General features: G+C 32.3%; 2 protein-coding genes across 2 annotated transcripts; both read right to left on the minus strand.

Moving 5' to 3' along the window:
- Positions 1–6541: 6541 nt before the first annotated feature.
- Positions 6542–10954, minus strand: LOC139862188 (vacuolar protein sorting-associated protein 20 homolog 1-like). The gene is made up of 6 exons (XM_071850746.1): positions 10621–10954; positions 9372–9524; positions 9114–9266; positions 8567–8650; positions 8041–8188; positions 6542–6908 (listed from the first exon to the last, which is right to left on the minus strand). The coding sequence occupies exons 1-6, from the start codon at positions 10720–10722 to the stop codon at positions 6883–6885; spliced, it is 666 nt and encodes a 221-aa protein (XP_071706847.1). The 5' UTR covers positions 10723–10954; the 3' UTR covers positions 6542–6882.
- Positions 10955–12743: 1789 nt separating this feature from the next.
- Positions 12744–14799, minus strand: LOC139862765 (haloacid dehalogenase-like hydrolase domain-containing protein Sgpp). Its single transcript, XM_071851395.1, has 5 exons — positions 14675–14799; positions 14279–14393; positions 13786–13940; positions 13151–13412; positions 12744–13054 (listed from the first exon to the last, which is right to left on the minus strand). The coding sequence occupies exons 1-5, from the start codon at positions 14797–14799 to the stop codon at positions 12875–12877; spliced, it is 837 nt and encodes a 278-aa protein (XP_071707496.1). The 3' UTR covers positions 12744–12874.
- Between the last annotated feature and the right edge of the window lie 10253 nt (positions 14800–25052).

Below are 25052 nucleotides of genomic sequence, written 5' to 3' on the forward strand. Positions count from 1 at the left end.
GAGATCTACGGTTAATCTTGCATTCCGAGTTACGGTCACTTTTTGATGAATGACCTTATGTGCTGCTAAGGTGAGTTTATAGATCCCTTTTTAAATGCTTTAAATATTTTGGGCTGAGAATACATGCAATTTATTTTAAACGCAATGGATACAAGTACATACTTAATTCTACACTGAGTTTGAACCGAAAATCCCTTAGCTTTGGTAACTAGTAACTGCCAGTTATAAGAACTGGTGGGCGCGAGTAGTAGTATATGGATCCATAGGGCTTGATATCCCCGTCCGAGCTAGAGCGCTAGCCTTTTAACAGACGTATGCTATTTGAGAAGCGTACACGTTGGTTTGCGTGTATTATTAAGATGATTATACAAAGGGTATAAAATATATATACGTTAAGTTTAGTTACCAGGGTGCTCAATTTCGTAGAATATTTTGATAAACGTTTCTGGATGAAACAACTGAAAACTTGTGATTCACCTTTATATACAGATTATGCGCAACATTAAAACTATGAACTCACCAACCTTTGTGTTGACACTTTTAAGCATGTTTATTCTCAGGTTTCTAGAAGTCTTCCGCTGTTTGCTTATGTGTGATACAAGCTATGTGCATGGAGTCATACATGCTTTATTCAAGAAAACTTTGCATTCACAAAATCATCACCGTGTATCTTATTTTGACTTCATTGTCAACGGATTTATTATAGTAAACTATTATTTATGGTGATTGTCTATATGTAGAAATCATCAAACGTTGAAAACCTTAGAAATTGATATTCATTTATTGTGTACCTTTTGAAAAGAATGCAATGTTTACAAAACGTATCATATAGAGGTCAAATACCTCGCAATGAAATCAATGAATGACGTGTTCGTCCATATGGATTTGGAGCGATCGTCACGGGTATCATTATTAATAATATCATTATTATTACTATTATCATTATTAATAAAGTTATTATTATTATTATTATTATTATTATTATTATTAGTAAAAGATTATTATCAAAACTATCATTTAACAGATAAAAATTTTGTACATAAAATATATTTATTACCTATACTAAAACTATATTAATATTACATATACATTATATATTAAACCTAAAAACATTATCTACATAAATATTTACATTTAACAAATTTTGATTTAACAATATAAATATAAAGATATATATGTATTAATATAACTATATGTATAAATAATAATATACAAAATAAATATAAATAATCTTTGAAATAAAAAATATATATTACTAAATTAAATAAGTAATATATATAAACTAGTTTGATTATTATTACATGTAAATTATATGTGTTAATATATATATATATATATAAATGATATAGGTTCGTGAATCCGAGTCCAACCCTACGTTGTTCAATGCCGTCATATGTATTTTTACTACAAAATACAGTATGGTGAGTTCATTTGATTCCCTTTTACTCTTTACATTTTTGGGACTGAGAATACATGCGCTGTTTTATAACTGTTTTGTTAAATGCTTTTGAAATATATTTTGAACTGCGAATACATGAAATACTTTTATAACTGTTTTACGAAATAGACACAAGTAATCGAAACTACATTCTATGGTTGAATTATCGAAATCGAATGTGCCCTTTTTATCATGTCCGATGTTTTCCCGAAATGATGGTGAATTTATCATTCCGATGTTTTCCCGGAATGATGGCGAATTTATCATGTCCGATGTTTTCCCGGAATGATGGCGAATTTATCATGTCCGATGTTTTCCCGGAATGATGGCGATTTTATCATGTCCGAAGTTTTCCCGGAATGATGGCGATTTTATCATGTCCGAAGTTTTCCCGGAATGATGGCGAATTTATCATGTCCGAAGTTTTCCCGAAATGATGGCAAATTTATCATGTCCGAAGTTGTCCCGGAATGATGAGGATATTCTATATGCAATTTCTTAAGGTCGATTACCAGGTGTTCAATCCATATGAATGAATTTTATGCATAATGGTTATGGGAAATGGGAATATTAAATCTGGTAGTCTATTAAAATGATGAATTTTATTGTTTACGATAAACCTATGAACTCACCAACCTTTTGGTTGACACTTGAAAGCATGTTTATTCTCAGGTATGAAAGAAATCTTCCGTTGTGCATTAGCTCATCTTAAGGATATTACTTGGAGTCATTCATGGCATATTTTGAAAGACGTTGCATTCGAGTCGTTGAGTTCATCAAGATTATTATTAAGTCAATTATAGTTGGATAGTGGATATTATGAAATGGTATGCATGCCTGTCAATTGTCGATGTAAAGAAAGTTTGTCTTTTAAAAACGAATGCAATGTTTGTAAAATGTATCATATAGAGGTCAAATACATCGCAATGTAATCATATGTTATTGTATTTGTCCTTATGGATTAGGACGGGTCTTTACAGAAGACGCTAGTTCTTCTACAACGGGCAAAAAACGTTCGCGTGTATGGGATTATTTTGTTAAGTTACCTTTAGGGGATGAGGGAGTGCAAAAGGCGAGATGTAACAACTGTGGCACACTAATTAAGACTGAGTTTGGAACTTCCAATATGAAACGGCATATCCCCAGGTGTTTTAGCAACGATCAGTCTGCTCCGCCACAAAATCGTATTCGTTTAGACCAAACAGTTTACCGAGAGAAGTTGGCAATTTCTATTATCAAACATGGCTACCCATTCTCCTATGTTGAACACGAGGCAACAAGAGATTTGCACATGTTTTTACATGCAGATACAAAGCCAATAACAAGAAACACCGCAAAAAGAGATGTTGTGAAGATTTTTGAGAAAGAGAAAGCTATTCTTAAACATAAGTTAGAGAGTATCAAGAGTAGGATATGCTTTACTTCCGATTTGTGGACATCCGTTACTACCGACGGTTACATGGCATTGACAGCACATTATGTTGATGAGAGTTGGACATTAAGAAACAAAGTGTTGAATTTTCGAGTTATTCCTCCTCCACACGGTGGTGTTCTACTAGCAGAGTACATGATCAACTTTTTGAAAGATTGGGGAATCGAGAAAAGAGTTTTCACTATTACATTGAAGTCTTTGAAATTTCTTTGTAGTTTTGTTGAATGATTTGTAGTTTGAAAGCCTTGAACTTTCTCTGTTGTTTCTATAAATATGACAATGATCTTAATTTCTTGTATGTGGATTTACGAGAAATTTGTTGCTTCTTTGTGTTTATATTCATGTACCAAAGGATATCTAAAATTTTGAAGAATAAATTTTGAAAACCTATTTCGAGAAGCTTTCCTGATCTATATGACATATAGTCTCTCGGATTTGTGTCATCATCTTATTTACCATGATTCTGAACATGTAAGCTAGAGTTATATTATACAAAATAAATCATATCATATATATGATTATGTACAAGTAAATAAGTAATGTTACTCAAGTTTTTAAAATAACTTGTTTAATAATTAATATCGACGAATGAAAAGGAAACAAAATGAAACCATGAGATAGATACAACATCTACGAAATACACTAAATTTTCTTTCAAGTATTTTTAGCATCCAATACAACTTGTTCGAACAGTGAATCCCTGTAGTCAACCAATTTAAACAAATATTATATTAAAGAATTCACACACACACAAAAGAAAAAAGGTCTCTACCCGACCCGACCCGCTTTTGACCCGACCCGTTCAAAATTTCAGACCCGTTTCGACCCGGACTTATTTAAACCCATACCCGTTTCGACCCGACCCAACCCGACCCAATTGTCAGGCATAAATAAAACGCATCAACCAAGAAAATGAAAAACAACACTCCGATTTTAACCAATTTATTTGCTCGTTGCTTAATTAGTGGTTGAAGGGATACTAGCAAGTTGCTCAGACCAATAACCATTCCAAACAGCTCCTCAAAACTCAATTTTTGACCTCTTACATTAGTTGGAGATTGAAACATGCTTCAAATAAAATCAAACAAGCAGTAAAGGAGGAGATCCTAAAATCTAGTAATAAGCCCCCAAAAACCATATAGTGAATAGTAAAAACATCACAAAAATAAAGAGGTAATGTTTAATCTTAATCATACTCTCTATGATATAAGATACTTGGCCCCGACCCACAAGTAACATATGATAAACGTCAATGAGGCTTATGCGGTAAACTCTATCAAAAAAACCTTCTAAAGGTTTTCCATATCAAAGTAGAATGGTAGGTCTAGAATAAGGAGATGCACGAAAATGTATTAAACTGTATTCAATAATTGTTGGGACTTAGATGTAAAGGGGAAAGACGTACTGGCTATAAATACCCCCACCCTCTTGGTTTAGGATTGATGCCCTAGCCAATGTTCAAGAGAGCCTAGTGAAAAAGTTAGTTACAAATCTCAGATCAAGTATCTCTTTCTTCATTTGTCACCTCACTCTCTAAAACTAAAACACTATGTTTATTGCGGACGATTTAGCTCCGGTTGATGGGTTTTCTTTGCCCTTAGACGATTTATGGCTTCAAAGGTATTATACGACCTAAAACATGCATGTTTATTGTAGCATTTTGTGTTGGAACCGTGAATAAGATATCGGCTTCTATTCCAAAGAGTTGGCTGTGGTGGGCTATGTTGAGTATGTTTTGACCCATTAAGATTTATGGGCTATATTGGGTATGTTTTGACAGGATAAATGGGTCTGTCTGTGACCCATGGCTCACTAAAGTCTATGGACTGTTTTGTGACCCATCAGGGATGATGGCCCACATAACTTGTGACCTTCTACTTGCAACTCAGTTACAACATGGTGTACAAAAGGTTTGAAACTGATGTCTAATGATTATTTGGTTAATGATATTACTAATTAGGGTTAATGTATCAGTTAGGGATTTGTTGTGTACATATACAGCAACATTTTTAACTTTAAGTACACCACCAGTAGAAGCATAATACAGATACTCTAGTTGTTGTTACGTAGCTCACTAACTACAAATTTAACCGATCAAATTTTTTGTTATGTTCACGAACTTATATCATTCAAAGCCTTCTACTAGCCACCCATAAAATGACATCTCGGGATTGAGTTTTCTGATTCGGAGGCGCGTTATCTGAATTTGACGCTACTTTTGACAGGAGATGCAGATCAAGATTATCAATTAAGAATTAAATTTCTATATGCTCCGATACTGATACCAGTTCTTGGTCCTTAGTAATCGACCTAGTAACTAAGTCTTCAATTAAACAAGATATTAACGATTAATCGAGATGATTTAAACAATATCAAGTGCAGAATTAATTAAATTGAACAATTGAGTATCTCAAAGTATCGATAGTGTAGAATACACAATTACAATCAAGATCAATAATCGTCGAAATGAACAACAAAATAAGCTAACAACTCTACCCTATTTATAGACTTGTGCTTAAAGGAAGCATATTCCCTCCCAAAGTCTAAATATCCAGTTTCCTAAACTACCTCTACGATATATAAGAAAATATGATAAAATTGTCCTTCAAGTTTAAAGTCTATAACATAATCCCGAGATATTAGCTTAGATAGAACCTCTTCATTTTTACCGCTTAAGTCTTCAAACGTATTCTTGAGTCTTCAATTCTAACTTTAATCTTGTTAGAGTCTATGCTATGTAGTTCTTGTCAGTGTCTATAATCTTCACTTCATATCAGAGTTTATTATGATACTTAGACTCAGACCCAAAATACTTAAACTTAAAAAAATACTTTTGACTAACTAGTATATTATTATTATTATTATTATTATTATTATTATTATTATTTTATTAATATTATCTAATAGATAAAAATGGTGAACAGTAATTAGGGGTATTTTTGTTATTTCACATTTTTTTAAATTCTAATTAAATTTCACTACACCAACAAAGACCCCATACTTTTTCCAAATATTCAAATCGACCCCCCAAACAGGGGGGTAAAGCGTCAAATAACCATTTTTATAAAAAAAATCTTAAATAAACTCCACCGAAATATTCAACGGGTCATATCTTCTCTCTCGCAACGAGTTAAATTTTTCCGACACCATCGTTAAACTCGAAATAATTTTAGTAACACAATGTCACTAACTATACGCAAAACGAACGCTTTTTTAAAAAAACTCTAAATATTTGGGGTACTTTTCATACACGTTGATTTTGCGTTAAATTTTTAAAAGTCGATAATTACATAGCTAAACGCGGAGATGAACATATATTGTTAATTTAAAATAACATTTAAATTTTTCACGAGTTATACCTTTTAGTTCGACTCGAGTTGCGCTTCAACGATATCATTCTTTACCCACGAAATAATTTTACAAACTAAACGCAATAAAATACATTGAAAACCGAACTTCCGGCGCGAAGCGAGGGTTCAACAACTAGTTTTCACCATTAGATAAAAAAATGTTGATACATATTTAACCTGTTGATTCATATAAACTTGATTCATTTTTCAACCAACATTTTGTGAATAAAAGTTGAAACAATTTTATAAATTAACAATTAACAATTTTATAAAAGTTGAAACAATTTTTCAACCAACATTTTTCAACCAACATTTTCCCTTTAGCAAGCTGTGAAGTTTGTACCAAAGATTCAAAGCCACACACCTAAAAAGATACTTAAATAAGTTTATTAGTACAACTTTAGCTTTCACATAAATACTGAAACCTGTACAAAGTATACTTTAATTAAAACAATCCGAACAGTTGCTATGACCCTTTAAATCCATACAAACAATCACAAGTGAAGTAAGATTATGCAAGTGTGCACTAAGATTTGACTAAAAAAACCCATGTTTCCTCCAGTCACTTTAAGGAGATCACAATCGTGATCAAATAATGTCGACAAACCGCAACAAACGCTATCACATATAACCAAGTATTTTTGTGGTTGCGGATAGAGATCTTATGCAGGTAGAGGCTCCTCCATAACTGTAGTTTTGTTCAACCAGGAATCAAAATGAAATAATGATATTGTTAAACTTTGGTTTTGGTTACAACGGTTAAATAAGAAACATTATAAAATAATTTAAGATGTTGTTTGCTAAATGTTTAAAGGTGGCCCTTCACAAATTTCAGCTCATTTACTTGCAAACGAGCCAATTTGGGTCACATTAATTCAAACAACCCAAATGGGTACAGATTTTATATTTATATTTATATTAAATATAAAAGCAACGCAATCAAACAAGTCAAAAGTAACCCAAATTGTACTTTTAATAGCATATAGCCTACTAAATCATTTTATATAAAAGACTAGTTAGTAAATACTGTAATTCTTCAAAAAGAACTATAAGTTTTTTCAGGTCAACCCGTCCCGTCATGTTTGACCTCTACTAAAAGTTTTATTTAAAAAGTTTTAGTAGCATACTGCCATACAGCCTACTAAATCATTTGTTTTAAAAAAATAGTAAGTATAGTAATTAGTAATTCTTGAAATAATAAGTATTTCAAGAAAAACCCGGCCCGACATGTTTGACCGCTCATTTTAACCCATTGTGCAACCTTTAAAAGTTGCTACCACATCTAATATTTATTACAAAGGTGCCAAATGAGTAGAACTTTTTAGCATTAGAAGATTATGTTTAATTGTCCAGGTTCATAATAAGAGCAAGGGGAGTGGAGGCTCGTCCCCCCTCCGTCCCACACCCAGTCACCAAATTTTCCACTCCCCACATCCGTTTACCCCATGTCAGTCACCTCCATTTACCCCATGTCAGTCTCTTCCGCGACGTGTTTTGAGGCACATTCATATACAAAAATAATACTACGTATTATTTTAATAAGTGACATATCCCAACTGACATAGGTCACCACTCCCCACTTTTTCTGACTCAGCAAGTCACGCCTGACATGCCAAGTGACCTCAGTCACCACTCCCAGTGCTCTAAAGATTGTGAAATGAAATTTACTATTTAAAGCTTTCAATCTAGCTGCTTTGTAAAATATTCTTTATTGGCTTTAACTTTTTAACTTAGATGGAAAAGTACATATGGAGAAATCGATTATTTGTGCGTGTGTGTGTGTGAGAGAGAGAGAGAGAGAGAGAGAGAGAGAGAGAGACCTTTCGTTTGTGAAGCTGGTGGTTTATCAGCAATAATTTCTGAAGCAACTGGTGCTTTCGTTGGTACATCAGGCAAGGCCAACTCGTCTTCGCCTTCTGCGGAAGATGGTTCGGGAACGGGAGCTTCCGGAAGATCGTCAATTGTCATCTGCAACAACAACAAAATTACATGACATACAATGTTGATGCACAATCGGTCAGCCAAACACCAGTAAATAGGCATACTGCGAAAAGTGAAAATCTAGTTGAAAGGAAAAAACATTTTCGTATACTAATGTCAAAAGTTGTATGAAGCCTGAATACAGAATTACCCCTTTTCTAACTGTTCAATTGCGAAATGACCGTTTTGTCCTCCATAAATTAATAAATGGTCCCAATATTGTATCACTTCTTCAATTACAATTTCATTACTAAAGGGCACTTACGACATTTGACAAATTCTAAGCAATTGAATTAACAGTGTCATTTCCTTGTGTAATGTTCAAGTAGATACAAACTGTATATACAATTTAAAATAATAACATACCTGAGCTTCTAGGCTTTCGAATTCCGCTAGAACATCCTCTTCATCTTCAGCTGATAACTTCTCACCCAATATCTCATTAATTTCCTGACCACGAATCAATGTAAGCACAAGTTAAATAATGGCATATATTACCATAATAACATACATGCAATCAACCGTTGACCATTTCTCCAAACAAAAATAAAGGGTAAACAAAATTGATAAATATCTGTATCGAAATAGAAATAGACTGACAATGCACCTATGTTGGGTTATCTCGCAAACTGGAATACATATGTCTATAATCTAACATGTCCGATCTCCAGATAATATTTAAAGAATACGATAATTATAAAACATATAAGAATATGTTTGTCAAATATTCCAAAAATTTAGTTCACTTAGAAGAGGCTGATGGTCAACAAGTCTTTAACATTATTGAGCCATACTACTTTTGCCACCTTCAAAATAACATAAAGCTCCAATCTTTAAGATGCATAATCATGATTAAATATCCGACATATTGTATATAAAAAAAATTTGTATGCAAACAAGATAAATAACTCACATCTTGGTATGCTTTAGCTTCGGCTGTATCATCCATCAACTTTTGTACATCATCCAAGTTTATTTCACCTTGGATTGCCTTCATTGCGTTATTACCTGCTTTCAAACTCTCAAACACAGACTTCTGCTTACTTGCTAGTTCAATATCTGCCAACTAATCAGTTTTTGTTATTAATGATTCAATGAATTGTAGGTCAATATATTACGAGAATATTAAATTGGATAAGAAACTTGTGAATTTGAATAAATAGATATTTACTTGTTGCTCAACATTAACAAGCCATGCATCAACTTGTTTCAATAGATCTTCTTGAACTTTCTTTTTCTTCAATGCTAACAAGGCCCTTTCTTTCTTCTTTTCACGAAGCAAATCTTTCGCAGCTTGCATTTCAGCCTCTATAACTTTATCAAGCTAAGAAAATAACATGACACGCCAAAAAAACCACAAATTACTTATATATTAAAAATTAAAAGAACTCTGATAAAAATGAAAGTATGCAACATCAAAATAAAAAGCAAAAGACATTTAAAAACAACGTAGAGGTACATCGTTTGGTTCTAACATGTGATTTAACAGAAATCTTTAACTAAATATAATATACCTAAAATTAAACGTATCGAGACAAAATTAATAAAACATGTGGATCAGAACCAACTGACAAATATCCTGCAACGATAATTAGTAAGCATATAGGTAAGTTTGGAAAAGGGCGTGCTACAATTTAGCAACAACAAAAAAAAAACAGTGAAAAACAATATCTTGTAAGTTGTAACGTATGCTCATCAGACCCTGATAACTCTTTTTTGATATTTCATAGAGCCTGTTAAACTTTATAAAAAAAAATTCATAAGTTTCATTTAGCAATGGTGTAGTTTTCGTTTAATGAAACCTCTATTTGGTATAACGAGATTTACTGCAGTCATTGCAGAGAACAAATTGACCAATATCGTTTTTCTAAAGAACGACAATCCATTCTCAAATAAGCCTTTAAAAAAGTGCACGAGATGCATCAACTATGTCAGTTGCTACGAGCTTAGAGCCCAGTGTTACTTTGGTATACTAAGTACTTCATTGGCTCTATCACCCCATGTTACAAACAGTCTAACCCTACACTGGTGCTCACTTATAATAAAAGAAGCCTGTATATTCATCGGCCTACAATCTTCTTCATATCATATGTATCCATCAACAATCATAGCAAAAGCATTCACTAAGAACCCCAAAGATAAAAACTTTCCGAAAATGCATTTCGAAAAAGACACCACATAACTTAGAAAACTCTAAAGTTTCACTAACCAAACAAATAACGGGTTAAAAGCCTACATTAACATCTACTTCATCAATATTACCATCCAACAAAGTGCCATTCAGGCTTCAGCTATTTATCACCACACACTATTAAAAACAATACATAATAAAAAGCATGGACATGTATACAAATAATAAATGCTAAACATAACTAATTTAAATTTAAATTTTTATGAATAAAGATTATAATAATCTATACCTGTAGCTGATATTGAGCAAGCTTACGCCTTTGAGTTTTGAGAGACAGAATTGCTCTGTCAACTTCAGTGATCTTTGGTTTTTTAACAAATACATTCCCCATCACGATGAATTATTATATTCTGTACAGCAAGCACAAACCCTAAAAACTGAAATCGATTGTTTGAAAAGAGTAGAGTATAATTGAGGGTAATTTTAGGGTTTTAAATTTCTGCAGGATTCAGTGATATATACAGGGTGGACGGATTTCGATGTTAGGGTTTTCCGATTGGTGATTAATGAAATACGGGGAAACATAGATTGGGTTTGAAGGTTGATTTCTATTGATCCGGATCCGGATCCAAATAATGATTTAATCAGTAAGTGATTATTTAATTATTTTTAATTTAGTCTTTTACTAATAAGATTTTTACCCTGTGCGATAACATACATACAATACAATTACAATTAATTTTAAAGGATTTTGTTAACGACACCTTAAAGGTTGTCGTTAACACGTTTTAATGCATTATACATGACGATTACAAGTCACTTTCAATTTGACTGTTATCATATATTACAATACATTAAAACGTGTTAACGACAACTCTTAGGACTGTTGTTAGCAAAATCCAATTTTAATTTAAACTAACTATTTTTAAAAAATTTAGTTTTTTACTCATAATAAGATTTTTTCCCTTGGCGATAACATACAATTAAATTTTAATAAAACTAAATTAAATTGAAATTTTTTTTTAAATGTGCTACAACTAGTATCTATTTGATCACATGTGTTTGACAAGATCATACGATCTATTTGACATACTATTGAGCTAGACCCCTAAACCGATTACACTTAATTATACATTGAAACAAATACAATGCAAAAACACACCCAATATATTGTAAACTCTTGACACTTCAACCTGAGTGATGCATGCCTAAGTGAATACGATCTTGTGAAACGCTTCAAATGGAATTCCCCCGACTCAAAGGCCTACTACCTAAAGCCGCATACCAATTATCTTCGATAACCCTAACTTAACCAAGGAGCGGTTGAATCCAATACGACAATAACCACCGCAAACACCAACCAAAACCCGGACCCAAAATCACCGAAACTACACCTAAAGCAACACAAGTACTAATTGCAAATTCGTCAAACTATAAAGTATAGGATAAGTGTCCTCACAATCAAATGGATGTCGACTGAAGCACCCTTGAATCCTTGACCTACAACCAACAAAGCAAAACATAACTACCACAGCCTGACCCAAGAAGGAAGTAACGTCAAAGCGAAGGAGCGGCGACACAAGGTGGAGCGCGCCAAAGAAGGACCGAAAACAAATGAAATCCGGCCAAGGAAAACAAAGTAGCAGGGGGAACAAGAGAATGAACAGGTCTAGTTGAATGATTAACAACTAGACAGGAAAAAACACAAAGCTCCCATTGCACAATATCCGGTCAACATTTTGGCGACACCAAGAACCCCAAACACAAAATCGAAACTGACGAAAGTCAGCTCAACTAAACAGGAAGCACCACCATCCACGAAATACCATATATTCGCTATTATGTATTATAGAATGCTTGAATCACCACTTTAACTTATGCATCCAAAGGCTCCTTGTATTGTGGATCTAAGTCAGATGAATGCATAACCCGGCACATTCATTCCCTTTGACGATTTACCAGGAATTATATCTTATATGAAACTCATTTTCATCTGTTGTAGCTACATCACCAGTTACTGACAATGGAGTCATTTCAACAATCGTTATGGATGACACAATGCAACCATAAAACATTGAAAGGTAACTCAAGACTACTTCTAAACAAAATTCATCCATATTTGTATCCATATTCATTTAATTTCATTCCATTCATCCATATCATATCCATTGTATAAAGCTTATTAATAAATATTGATTAAGAAAATGTTAAAATATTCCTAATATGAATGAAGCATTGGATAAGTTCAGTGATTGAAGTGAAAAAACAGTTGTCCGATTGGTGAACATGGTTGTGTAGTGTCTACATTCATTGCATTCAAGGATTGAATTGTTGATGTATGTATAGGTCCGAACACCAAAATGACTGTAGAAATATAGGCAAGAAAAGATATAACACTATGATATTTAATTTATATAGTTAATAATCATACGTATAAACATTTTCAATAAATATACATTAAGGTAAGACAAATGCTTCTTCAATGTGATGAACTAACTACTTTACAAAGTTATTATGCACTTTCTTGTATGACTTTACCTGGATCAAATAGTTGACTTTTGTTTTACTAACACCTCTAAATTCTCCCACAATTTTGGGTCATTATAATCCTTAATAACGAGCGTTGCCCCCGCATCGAGTAGCATTTGTTCAGGGTTTCTAGTAGCCATACCAACTGCAGCCATCCCAGCTCCATTTGCCGCTTTAATCCCAGAAACAGAATCCTTTTCAAAATACAAAAACCATCATTAAGAAAAAAATTCAAGATCAATGAAATTTGTGTAAAAACTTGATCTTTCTTTATGGTCATACGGTCATACCTCAAACACAAATGTGTGGTTCGGGGAAACTTTTAGTGCATTTAGACCCTTGAGGTACGGATCAGGAAACGCTTTCGGTCTTGCACATTCTTCAGCTAGAACGATGACTTCAAAAAAATCTTCAAGTTTAAGCATTGAAATCAACAGCTCAGCGTTTGATCTGGGAGCGTTCGTTACTGCAGCTCGTTTTAGGCCAAGATCTTCTACCCATTTGCATAACTTGTCCAGACCACTTATGGGTTGCAATTGTTCGGCTGCTATTCTGTTTATTCAGACTATTGATGTTATAAGTTGACTTTCTAAGTCTAAGTAACTGGATTCACATGAAAGTACACTAAAATTTTAACATTTTGATGACTAATTCCAAAGGTGGAAACTTTTTTAATGTAACTAGAATCTTTTGGATTCTAAATGTAGAAAATAACTTTTTTCAGCTCAGAAGACAAATAACATATAGTATCTTTTTATAAATTTGACTTTTAAGTCAAAGTGCATATATATCTGCAAGTTGACTTTTAAGTTAATATACACTTCCATGTGACTTCAAAAATTACATGAATATTAGTCATCACGCTTGATTCGTATAGGTTCCACATTTAAATACGAATGTTTGACTTCAAAAAGTCAAAATTTACCTTCGGAACAAAGCTTCTTTATCAACCATGAATTTCATAGCTTTCTTGAACTCCCAGTCACGAAGAAGAACATTGCATAGCTCTTCGTTATGCTTTCCACTTATGTTGTTTATAAAGAATTCTTCATCGATGGGTGATCCGTCATTAAATCCTACCTATAAAATGAATAATCAAATGCTCGCAGTGGCGGAAACAGAATTTTTTTTCACCGGGGCCAAATAAAATTTAAAAGCGTAACAATTTTTTTGAGCAAAATGTGGATACTTTTGGGTAAAATATGGAGTTTTTTGGACAAAATAGGAAGAATTTTGGACAAAACAAAATCCACTGGGGGCAAAATAAAAAAATCCAAAATTTTTGCAATAAAAACTTCGAATCCACTGGGGCGGGTGCCCCCCACTTGTCCTTTACTATTTCCGCCCCTGAATGCTCGCTAAGTCCATTTAGATATTTGTATGTTAAGATAGAGATAAATAGTTGAAGAAACAAGTACCTCTTGGAGCATATCGCGGAACGCATAGTAATGGAGAGGATCCGAGTCACAAAGAGTTCCATCAATGTCGAAAAGGATTGCTTCTATTGGAGCAATGAAAGATAATGATGCATTGCTGCATCAATGAATCACATTTTCTAGTTAGTAAAGATCCAACTGGTAGCATACAAACATCAAAATATGTGAGCTTTTTTGCATTCTGAACTATGTATATCATTAGGACATATGATTATATGCACTCACAAAAAGTATTACATTAATCTTGCTTAGTACATATAATTGCAGTGCTGAAATTCAGTCAAGATTAAGCTTTTAAATTAAACCCATAAAGAATCACATTATCAGTAATATATTTTAATTTCTGAAAAGAAAAGAAGATAAAGTTTGACTATGAACCTGTTAATTGGGTAGGAAGATGATGAAGCTGAGAAAGCAGATGGGATTGTAGTTGAAAAAGTTGGTTTTGGGTATGAAGTTGGATTGGGGAAAAGATGAAAACAAGTTGTGAGTGTTGCTGGCATTGTATTTGCTGATCCCCCAAATATTTTGAGCTCTGTATTTGGGTGTTTGTTTAATCAGTTTAATATTTGGATTTGGATGCAAACGAGAAATAATATAAGCCAACCATGTTATTTTGGATTATACTTTTGGATCTTGCAGAATCTTTATATGGAGTATATAGGTATTTACTTAATTTTATTTATTATTATTATTTAATTTAATCCTACATATACTAACGTCAGTGGCTGTTTATGTCGTTTGGCAAAAACACCAGCCAACTCTCGCCCTAAACGAGATTGAACAACACAACAAAAAAGGCCCAAAACTTTTACCCCTTTTGCAGCTTCACCCCCAAAATAGGGGTATAAATTGTAAATTTACTATTTTAATTAAAATCTTTAAATAAACTCCACTAAAACTTCCCCCGAGACATATCTTCTCGCTCGCCGCGAGTTAAATTTTTCCGACATCACCGTTCAACTAGGAATAATTTCACGAACACAACACGACTAACTATACGAGGAACGGACCCTTTTAAAAAACGCTAAATATTTCGGGCTATTTTTCATACATAATACACCCGCAGCAACACGTTTTTAATTCTGCAAATACATAACACTACGTCAAAAATGAATATGCAACTCGGAAGGCGCCGCTGCATCGCGCGGCCCGATCTGGTTCTAGTTATTATTATTTATTTATTCATCTATTTATCTCTATTTCCATTATTTATTTATTTATTACTCCCTTCGTCCAGATTTATTGTCCTCAGACAAAAAACACACAGTTTAAAAAATGTCATTATCACACTGTACTTTTCAGTTTTTTCATAACTTTACAGTTTTATCCCCGATCAATCAATTAGAAAAACCTCTAACTTTTGTAATTTAATTAATTCACCAGAGACAATATTATAAACTTCATTAAATTTACTTTTCATTTTTTAGAAGTGAACAATTAATTTGGGATGGTCCGAAAAGAAATATTAGACTTTTATTTCTAAAATATTTCTTATATATTCTATATTTTATCGTCCACCACACTATATTTATTTTCTATGTTTTAATGGTTCGATTCAATTTGTCATTCAGATGTCATAAATAAAAACACATTGAATACTGAATGGTTCAATATTCAGTACTGAATCATTAAATTAAGGGTGCGTTTGATTAAAGCTTAATGGAATGGTTCAACACTAAATGCTGAATCAATAAGCATTCAAGACTTCTTAATAACATATGATGCTGAATGGTTCAGCATTCAGTGTTGAACAATTCAGAGCTGATATACTGTATTAACCATTAAGCACTTAAGTTTTATGTAATATCATCTTTAACTTAAATCAAGATTACTTATTAAATAGCTATGTTGACTTTTTAATTAATATAAAATATTAATAAATTAATTTATATTGGTTTCATTTAAAATGATTATTGAATCGATTATTGTCATTTATAAGCAACTTTATTTAGGTTTTTTATATCGTTCAAATCATACTATTCGGTGCTAAATCATTATCAAATTTTTATTTTTATTTTTTATTTTTTGTGATTCAGGAACCCCCTACGAACGAATCCTTTGGACTCCCCCGCAGAGGGTAAACCTGGGGGAACGAGCCCGCTGAGCGCCAGTGTAACGACCCTGAAATTTCCAACATTATTTTATTAATAATTATTATTATTAATACGCGTGTTTAAACGAATGTACGTTATTACATTTACATGTTGCCATGATTTCCCGAACTTGACTTTAATGGCCCGAAACGTCTTTGTGACACCCGGAACTTCACGAATAATATTTCTAGATATTATTTACATTCATGATTACTTTTATTAATCATTTTAATTAACTAAGGCTATTAGTTAGCTACTTGGACTTTAATTGGGTTTAATTGTTAATTAATTGAACTTGAGCTTTGATTAGTTAATGGACTCATGAATTAAGACTTCTAAGCCCACCCTACCTTTAAGTGGGCTTAGTTAGCCCACTCTTTCAAAGTGTAAGTATCACTTTAATTTGTAACTAGTTAGTTAACTTGCATGGAATCTAGTTAACATGTAATCCCCATAAACAACCATCTAGTAACCACCTTTTATAAGCTTTACATGTATAAACCTAGTGGACTTATCCCTCCCCCTTGGAACCCCTCCAAACCGTCGGCAATGAGGAGTGAATGGGGAGAGTTTTTCATTTTTTTTACTACTTGTTCACTAGCATCTTTCATTTACTCCTCATTCTCAAAACACACACTTCAAACTCACTTTCAAATTTCTCTCTTTTCTCTCTAAACTTTGTAAGTTACAAGACTTCTTTTCTTTCTCTTTTTCTTGCTAAAACCGAATTATATACACACTTAATCATCATCATCATCTTTTGTTACTTGCTTGTTTGATTTCTTGTTTGTTGTTGTTACTTGTTTCATCTTGTTGTTGTAGTTACTTACTAGCTTTCAAGAACCTAACTTTCTAGTTTTGGTTCTTCTATTATCTTGTAAGTTCAAGAACACAAGAACATAAACTCACTAGTTTATGATTCTACTTCAATTGTTTCAAAAGTTACAAGTTCCATGTGTTGATTAAAGACATACTTGAAGCTCATGAAGTAAACTTTAAAGTTTACTTTCTAAAGATCAAACTTTGGTTTGAATCTTTAAAGTATGAACAACCATGAACCTTTTCTTGTTTATTTAAGTTTACTTCTTCAATTTATGCACTTTAATTTCATGTAGTTAGTTTATATGGTCAAGTACTACAAGTTAGTCTTGATCTCATATCTCTTGAACAAATTAAGTTAACTTTGAAAGTTCAAGAACACACAAATAAGTTTTCCTTAAATATAACTTTGGATCTAGACTTTTGAGTCTTGGATCTTCAAGATCAAACTAAGAACTATGTTCTACTACTTACGATCTTGATTAGTTAGTTAACTTTCAAGTTTATAGTTCATGTAAGTGTCAAACCTAAGACTTTGATGTAACTTTGGTTCATCAAACTACATGCAACTCTTAAGTGAGTTGTGCTTCATGTCTTAGACTTGCACTAGGGTTATGATGGTCAAGACTTGGTTAAGATGATGTAGATACATCAATGATTTGTACACTTGAAGCTATATGCATCAAGGATGAGAACCATGATGAACATCAAGCACCAAGACCACCGGAACCCTTTTAAACTCACTGTTTCTGTCCAAAAGCTACTGATCTGATGTTTCTATAATAGACCAGTAGACCTGGGCTGTTCTAACCTTTATTTTTAGATATAACTTTTCAAGTAGATAACTTTTCATATAGGACTCATCTTAATCCGAGTTACGGTTTAGGATTTATGGCCCTCCGATCGTTACTATGTCCTTTAACGTTGTGCAGAAATTTCTGACCTACTCGCACTTAGACCGTCACCAAGGTCAAACCAAGACGAGTTTGCTTCTGTATATTTTACTACACTTAAAGGACACATAGACGGAGCCATTTCCACTGGTCTCACCTTAATTCAGTAAGGGTAGAGGCCGTGGTGACTGACTGAAGTCAGACTTTGTTTTAAACTACTTTCATAAACGAAACCTACTTTACGCCTTTTGTTTAATGATGATTGATGATGACCCTTAAGACCTTAATTACATACTTTTAAACCTATTAAGACGATTTACTGACTTAGTACTATTTGACTTAGGTTGAGGACCTCGGACCGTTTACTTGCACACCTTTCCCGACTACTACTTTACCGCTACATATCATTGTGAGTTATAGCATTCCCTTTTTACTTTAACTTATTTTGGGAACTGAGAATACATGCGGATTTTATGTTTTACATACTAGGCACAAGTACTTAAACTTATATATGTGTGGGTTATATAACGGCAGAAACATTCCCTTTAGCTCGGTAACGTTTAATCATTGGTTTTTGAACCGTGAACGCGAATCTTAGATATGGATCCATAGGGTTTGAAATCCCCACTCGGGCTAGTAGCGCTAGTATTTAACGAGTGTTTAATACTTCGTATACATACGCACTTGCCAAGTGTACTTTCAGGGGGTATAAACGTTAAGTTAGTTACCAAGTGAAAGGACCCGTCCTAATCCATCTGGACGAAGTCTTCAACATTTGGTCCCATTGCGAGGTTCTGACTTCTAAATGCCATGAACGACTCCATGTAATATGAGCAAATGCACAGCGGAAGATTTCTTTCGTACCTGAGAATAAATATGCTTTCAAGTGTCAACCAAAAGGTTTGTGAGTTCATTAGTTTAACTTAAATAATCATTTCCATCATCTTAATAGACCACAAGATTTTCATTTCTCATAAATATACGTCCCATGCATAGAGACAAAAATAATCATTCATATGGATTAAACACCTGGTAACCGACATTCACAATATACATAAGAATATCCCCATCATTCCGGGATCCTCCTTCGGACATGATATAAATTTCGAAGTACTAAAGCATCCGGTACTTTGGATGGGGCTTGTTGGGCCCGATAGATCTATCTTTAGAGTTCGCGTCAATTAGGGTGTCTGTTCCCTAATTCTTAGATTACCAGACTTAATAAAAAGGGGCATATTCGGTTTAATAATCCAGCCATAGAATGTAGTTTCATTTACTCGTGTCTATTTCGTAAAACAGTTATAAAAGCAGCGCATGTATTCTCAGTCCCAAAAATATATATTGCAAAAGCATTTAAAAAGGGAATAATGAAACTCACGCATATAAATATTGTAAAATAGTTAATAAAGCATTTGCATGTATTCTCAGCCCAAAAATGTAAAGAGTAAAAAGGGCAAATGAAACTCACGCATATAAATATTGTAAAACAGTTAATAAAGCATTTGCATGTATTCTCAGCCCAAAAATGTAATGAGTAAAAAGGGATTCAATGAAACTCACGCATATAAATATTGTAAAACAGTTAATAAAGCATTTGCATGTATTCTCAACCCAAAAACGTAAAGAGTAAAAAGGGCAAATGAAACTCACACATATAAATATTGTAAAACAGTTAATAAAGCATTTGCATGTATTCTCAGCCTAAAAATGTAATGAGTAAAAAGGGATTCAATGAAACTCACGCATATAAATATTGTAAAACAGTTAATAAAGCATTTGCATGTATTCTCAGCCCAAAAACGTAAAGAGTAAAAAGGGCAAATGAAACTCACTATACTGTATTTTGTAGTAAAAATACATATTACGACATGGAATAATGCAGGGTTGGCCTTGGATTCACGAACCTATATCGTTTGTATATATATTAATACACATAATCTTAATCGAACAAATATATATATATATATATATATATATATATATATATATATATATATATATATATATATATATATATATATATATATATATATATATATATATTATTAATAGTACACTTGTTATATTATATATTATATAGATAAATTTATTATATTTAATTTATATTTCTTATATATCTATTATTTATCATTCAACATAACAAAAATTTATATCAAAAAAATATATATCTTTATATATTAGTTTATATATTTTACATATGACTTATTTATTATCATTTTAATAATAAAGATATAATGATATGTATTATTAATTATTTTTTAAAAAATATATTTATTTGTAGTAATACTAATAATGATAAGAATGACATTAATAATGATAGTAATAATAGTAGTAATGAAAATGTTACTCTTAGTGCAAAATTTAGTTCTTAATAAAAATGATACTTTGATAATTTTTATTATAATGATACTTTTAATATATTAGGGGTAATAACAATCATCATAACAACAATATCTAATAATAATAATAATAATAACAATAATAATAATAATAATAATAATAATAATAATAATAATAATAATAATAATAATAATAATAATAATAACATTAATAATAATAATAATAATAATAATGGAAATAAAAATAAGAGTGTATACCCCCAAAAGCTTTTTCTAAAGAAGATTTGCCATGAACTGGGCTCGAACCCACAACCTCTCGCTTAACAATCACACACCAAACCACTTAACCGCTAGATCATTTCCGATTTAAATCCCGTTTGAAAAGTTGTTAACATATAGGCACTCTTTATCCTCTCCCTTATATCTTCATCATCATCAACCCATTTTGTATCATGTATCATCTCGTCACCCACCCATCATCATCATACGTATCATTCGGTCATTATCATCATTATCTCACAGCGTAGTAGCAGTAGATAATATTAACAAAGCATGAACCGGTTGTTACTAGCAATATAGTTGGCTCGTTCAAACAGAAAATAATTGGGTTCTTGTTATGGCCCAATAGCATATCCAATATTATCATAAAACGGGCCAAAGCCAATTTATCTAAGTTTGCTAAAATAATTGTGGTTGTTTGAGTTTTCACAAGAAGGCCGACCAAAAATTAAAATTAAAAAAAATATATATGGTAGCTCAACATGTCGATCACCAACTACTTCTATCGTATATGTAGTTGTTTACCAAATTTCTATCACCCCTTTAATTTATGGTGATTCCTTTTGTCTGCCATCAAGATCAACTTGTCACTCATGCATAAATATATTACACTAAAGCATTGGAATCCAATAAAAATTGTTATATAAATAAACTGTGACCCATCTTTAATATATGTATATTTTTATCCTTTGTTGGCTGAGATAGAATCACAAAAAAAAAAAAAATGGCGTATGGCTTTATTTGGGTCAAGCTGAAGCATCGAAGAGGAAAAGGAAGAAAAACAAGATAATTAAATGGTGGTGGTAATGGAGTGCTTCCGACTGTTTACAGCGATATTAACAATCATAGAAAAGTGTGGTTTAGATAAACGTAATTAAAGGTGATTAATCAATGGTTTGTGGTGTAGTGCAGGAGATGAGAGTGGTGAATCCGTGATTTTAATGTTGAAGGTGGTTTGTGGGGTTTAAGATGGCTACGGTTTTTGGTGGTGAGAGAGGATGAGTGAAGATGGTATAAGTGATATGAGTTATTCCATTATGTGTTTGTGAAGGTATAGCTTCATCGACAGAAACAAGAAAACAAGCAGGGTGTTGAGTGGGTTTTTGATTGTAAACAAATTCAGAAGTGAGAAAATGAAAACATTAGATGGTGTTTGTAAAGTGGCCGTTGGTTACGGCTATGGTGATGATGAAGAAATGAGAAGAAGAAGTTTAGATTGTATATGTGATATGTTTAGGTGTCATATATATATATATATATATATATATATATATATATATATATATATATATATATATATATATATATATATATATATATATATAAATTAAATTCTAATCTAATAATAATAGTTAATAGTTAATAATATAATGTAAGTTGCAAACAAAGTGTACGATTGATGATTTGATCAAAAACAGAAAAAGTGAGCAATAATAGAATAGTGTGCAATGAATTCAAAAGCAAGGTTCACAATTTCAATCTTACACAGTACCTCATATGTATATGATTTTAATTAGTGATTTAGTCAAAAGTAGGAATTAATATAATACTAATGATTAACATTCAAAATAAAAATAAAAAAAACCTGCATACACAGTAATCAATTTAACATCTCGTGAATCCAATTGTTTGTGAATCGTCGGAATCGGTCAAAGGTCGAATGTAATAGAATATATGAACATAATTCAAAATTTTAAAACTCAACCATACAAACTTTGCTTATCACGTCGAAACCATATAAAGATTAAGTTTAAATTTGGTGGGAAATTTCCGGGTCGTCACAGTACCTACCCGTTAAAGAAATTTCGTCCCGAAATTTGAGTGAGGTGGTCATGGCTAACAATAAAAATGTTTTCGTGACGAATATGAGTTGATAAATAGAGTTTTATCATCATTGAGTAATATGGATAAAACAATTCGATTATTCGTAGCGTATGAGTGAAGTTATCACAAAAGAGTGAAATAGGAAAGTAAAGATTGATCTTAACTTTTGACAGAGTCAGGGTTAAATTCCGGAATTCAAGAGATTTAAAGAAAATCTTCGAAATCTAAAAGATTTGATTCTTCAGCGAGTAAGAAAATTAAGATCTCTATAATTAAATACGGTGATCTGCCTCGATTACTCTGTCTGATATTTCCATTACAAATTAAGCTCTTCCGTTTCATTATTCTCACCATTCCTATACTTTCTTTCTTAGTTCATACATCCAAAAGATTGTGAAAATGCTTAATCAAGTTCTAATCCTTGATATTTTTCTAATTAACATTTCTGTCATCCTTCTTTTCAATCCTCCATCAGAATAATCTTTTTACTTCTACTATTACCTTGGGGTGATACTATTCTTAATTATACCGTGTCTTTATATTGCTATCCGTATTAATATCCACGGTTTGTAATCTTCGTGTTGTTATTGGGCTTTATATTTTCTCTTATATTTTGGAGCTCTTTGCCTTTTTATTAACTTCTCAACCTCTAGTAACGTGAATAACGGTCCAGAATTCATAAGTATGGAGTTTCGAATGAACATCATGTTCTAAACAAGAAAGAACGTATTAGCACGATTTGATTCGTCAAATTTCCAGAATCACTGAGAATAGAACTATCAAGAATATATTTTCTTGATATGTTCAGAAGTTAATTAGAATGAAAGAGTTATGTAACATGACACATGATGACGTTATAATCTGTGAATCATCATGTTCCATTTAGAAACTCAGCATGACTTACTGTAATATAATCACGTTGATCAAGTGTCATTATATTATACTAACTCATGCATCAATTCCCAACATTACTTCAATAACATTCATATTTTAAGCTCGAAAGTTTACAAAATATAGAAACTAACAGTTTCTATATGATGTAATACTGATAGCACGAAGAGATTAATGATTTCAGATAAGAATAGTTATAAAAATATCTCCAGAAATATGGAGGATATTTATAATGAAAGATACGATGATATCTTGGAATTTCTAATATCGATGGGTGATGAAGAAGATTTATCCGTAAGGGTTTAGATTCGGAAGCAAGGTATTCACTAAAGATTTCATCAGAAACAGAATCATTTGGATTCTTTGAAGTCAAACTTATTCTTTGTGATTTGTCCACGGCTTCCTTCATAGTTTCGCATAATCCGCTTTTCGGTACTAAATTTTCTATTGAATGTTTCCAACATAATGATACACAGGAAGCACGAAGATTTATATAATTTCGGACGAGAATATTTATGAAAATATCCTCAGAAATATCGAAGATATTGATGATGATATTTTGGAATTTCTAAGTTCGATGGTTGATGAGGAAGATTTTCCGCAAGATTTTAACATGACTTCGGAGCAAGATATTCTCTAAAGATTTCAACGGATCCAGAATTATCTAGATTCTTTGAATATAGGGTATGGTCCTTGTATTTGTCCTGGGTCTCCTTCATGGTTAACTCTATCCGTTTTCCAGTTCCAACGTTTCTGAGTTTTTCCAACATATTATTCTTTATCATCACACTTTCATTGATTAAGGTCATTTACTGTTATCTACGATTTCTGCTGCCTCATTCAGCTTTTTCAACATTCAGAGTATTGATTTGTAGACTGAGTGCTTTTCAGAATGAAAGATCATAATTCCAAGAGATAAAGGTCATACATATAACTGTTGATGTAGATATGCTGTGAGTTTTCAAAGTACTGATTTTTGATTCCCGGTAATTGGTATGGCAGTCCTCGTTACAAGATGCGGATGAGTATATGATAGGGTTTCAATGACTAAATATAGTGATTTATTAGAGAGATTTAAGCCAAGAAGCAACGAGGTTGCTGGTAAGTCTGTTGGTAATATGGCGGAATATAAAAGAATTCTTCGATATCAAAAGGGTAATCATGTATATCAGGAATATAGTAAGGCTACTTCTGATGAAAAGTCGAAGTTGACTTGCTGGAGTTATGACAAAATTTGCTACTTTGAAAAGGGATCGCAAGGTTATTTTGCTAATAAATGCCAAAGGATCTGACGCGGCTATGTGTTAAACTTTTACTCCGTTTCCGAGAGTTTCTCAAGTGCATAACTATATGCATAAATCTTTTCTCCCGTAGATGAAGTGCGGTTGATTCATCCTCTCGATTGAGGTGTTTTCAAGAATCATGAAAGGTTTGAACGCAGAATGTAATTGTCAAGATACAATGAGGTTTAGGATGAAATCAAGTGGCAAACTTGAAGAATTGTTTAGTTTCATATGTTATAGTCAATATTTTAATTCATTTTAATTGTCCAATGTTGGTAGTCCACAGTTGATAGTCCACAGTTAGCAATTCAATAATTCAATAATTCATATAT

The sequence above is a fragment of the Rutidosis leptorrhynchoides genome, chromosome 8 (assembly GCF_046630445.1).
Source record: "Rutidosis leptorrhynchoides isolate AG116_Rl617_1_P2 chromosome 8, CSIRO_AGI_Rlap_v1, whole genome shotgun sequence".
NCBI classification, from domain to species: Eukaryota; Viridiplantae; Streptophyta; class Magnoliopsida; order Asterales; family Asteraceae; genus Rutidosis; species Rutidosis leptorrhynchoides.

What these genes read in the sequence shown, in the direction of transcription:
- LOC139862188 (XM_071850746.1), bottom strand. Translation starts at nt 10,722, where the DNA reads ATGGGGAATGTATTTGTTAAAAAACCAAAGATCACTGAAGTTGACAGA. An exon ending in TTGTTAATGTTGAGCAACAA is followed by an intron (nt 9,267 to 9,371) that starts GTAAATATCTAT and finishes AAAACTGATTAG; the next exon opens with TTGGCAGATATTGAACTAGC. An exon ending in TCGAAAGCCTAGAAGCTCAG is followed by an intron (nt 8,189 to 8,566) that starts GTATGTTATTAT and finishes TTGTTGTTGCAG; the next exon opens with ATGACAATTGACGATCTTCC.
- LOC139862765 (XM_071851395.1), bottom strand. Translation starts at nt 14,799, where the DNA reads ATGCCAGCAACACTCACAACTTGTTTTCATCTTTTCCCCAATCCAACT. An exon ending in AAAGAAGCTTTGTTCCGAAG is followed by an intron (nt 13,413 to 13,785) that starts GTAAATTTTGAC and finishes CTGAATAAACAG; the next exon opens with AATAGCAGCCGAACAATTGC. An exon ending in ACCACACATTTGTGTTTGAG is followed by an intron (nt 13,055 to 13,150) that starts GTATGACCGTAT and finishes TATTTTGAAAAG; the next exon opens with GATTCTGTTTCTGGGATTAA.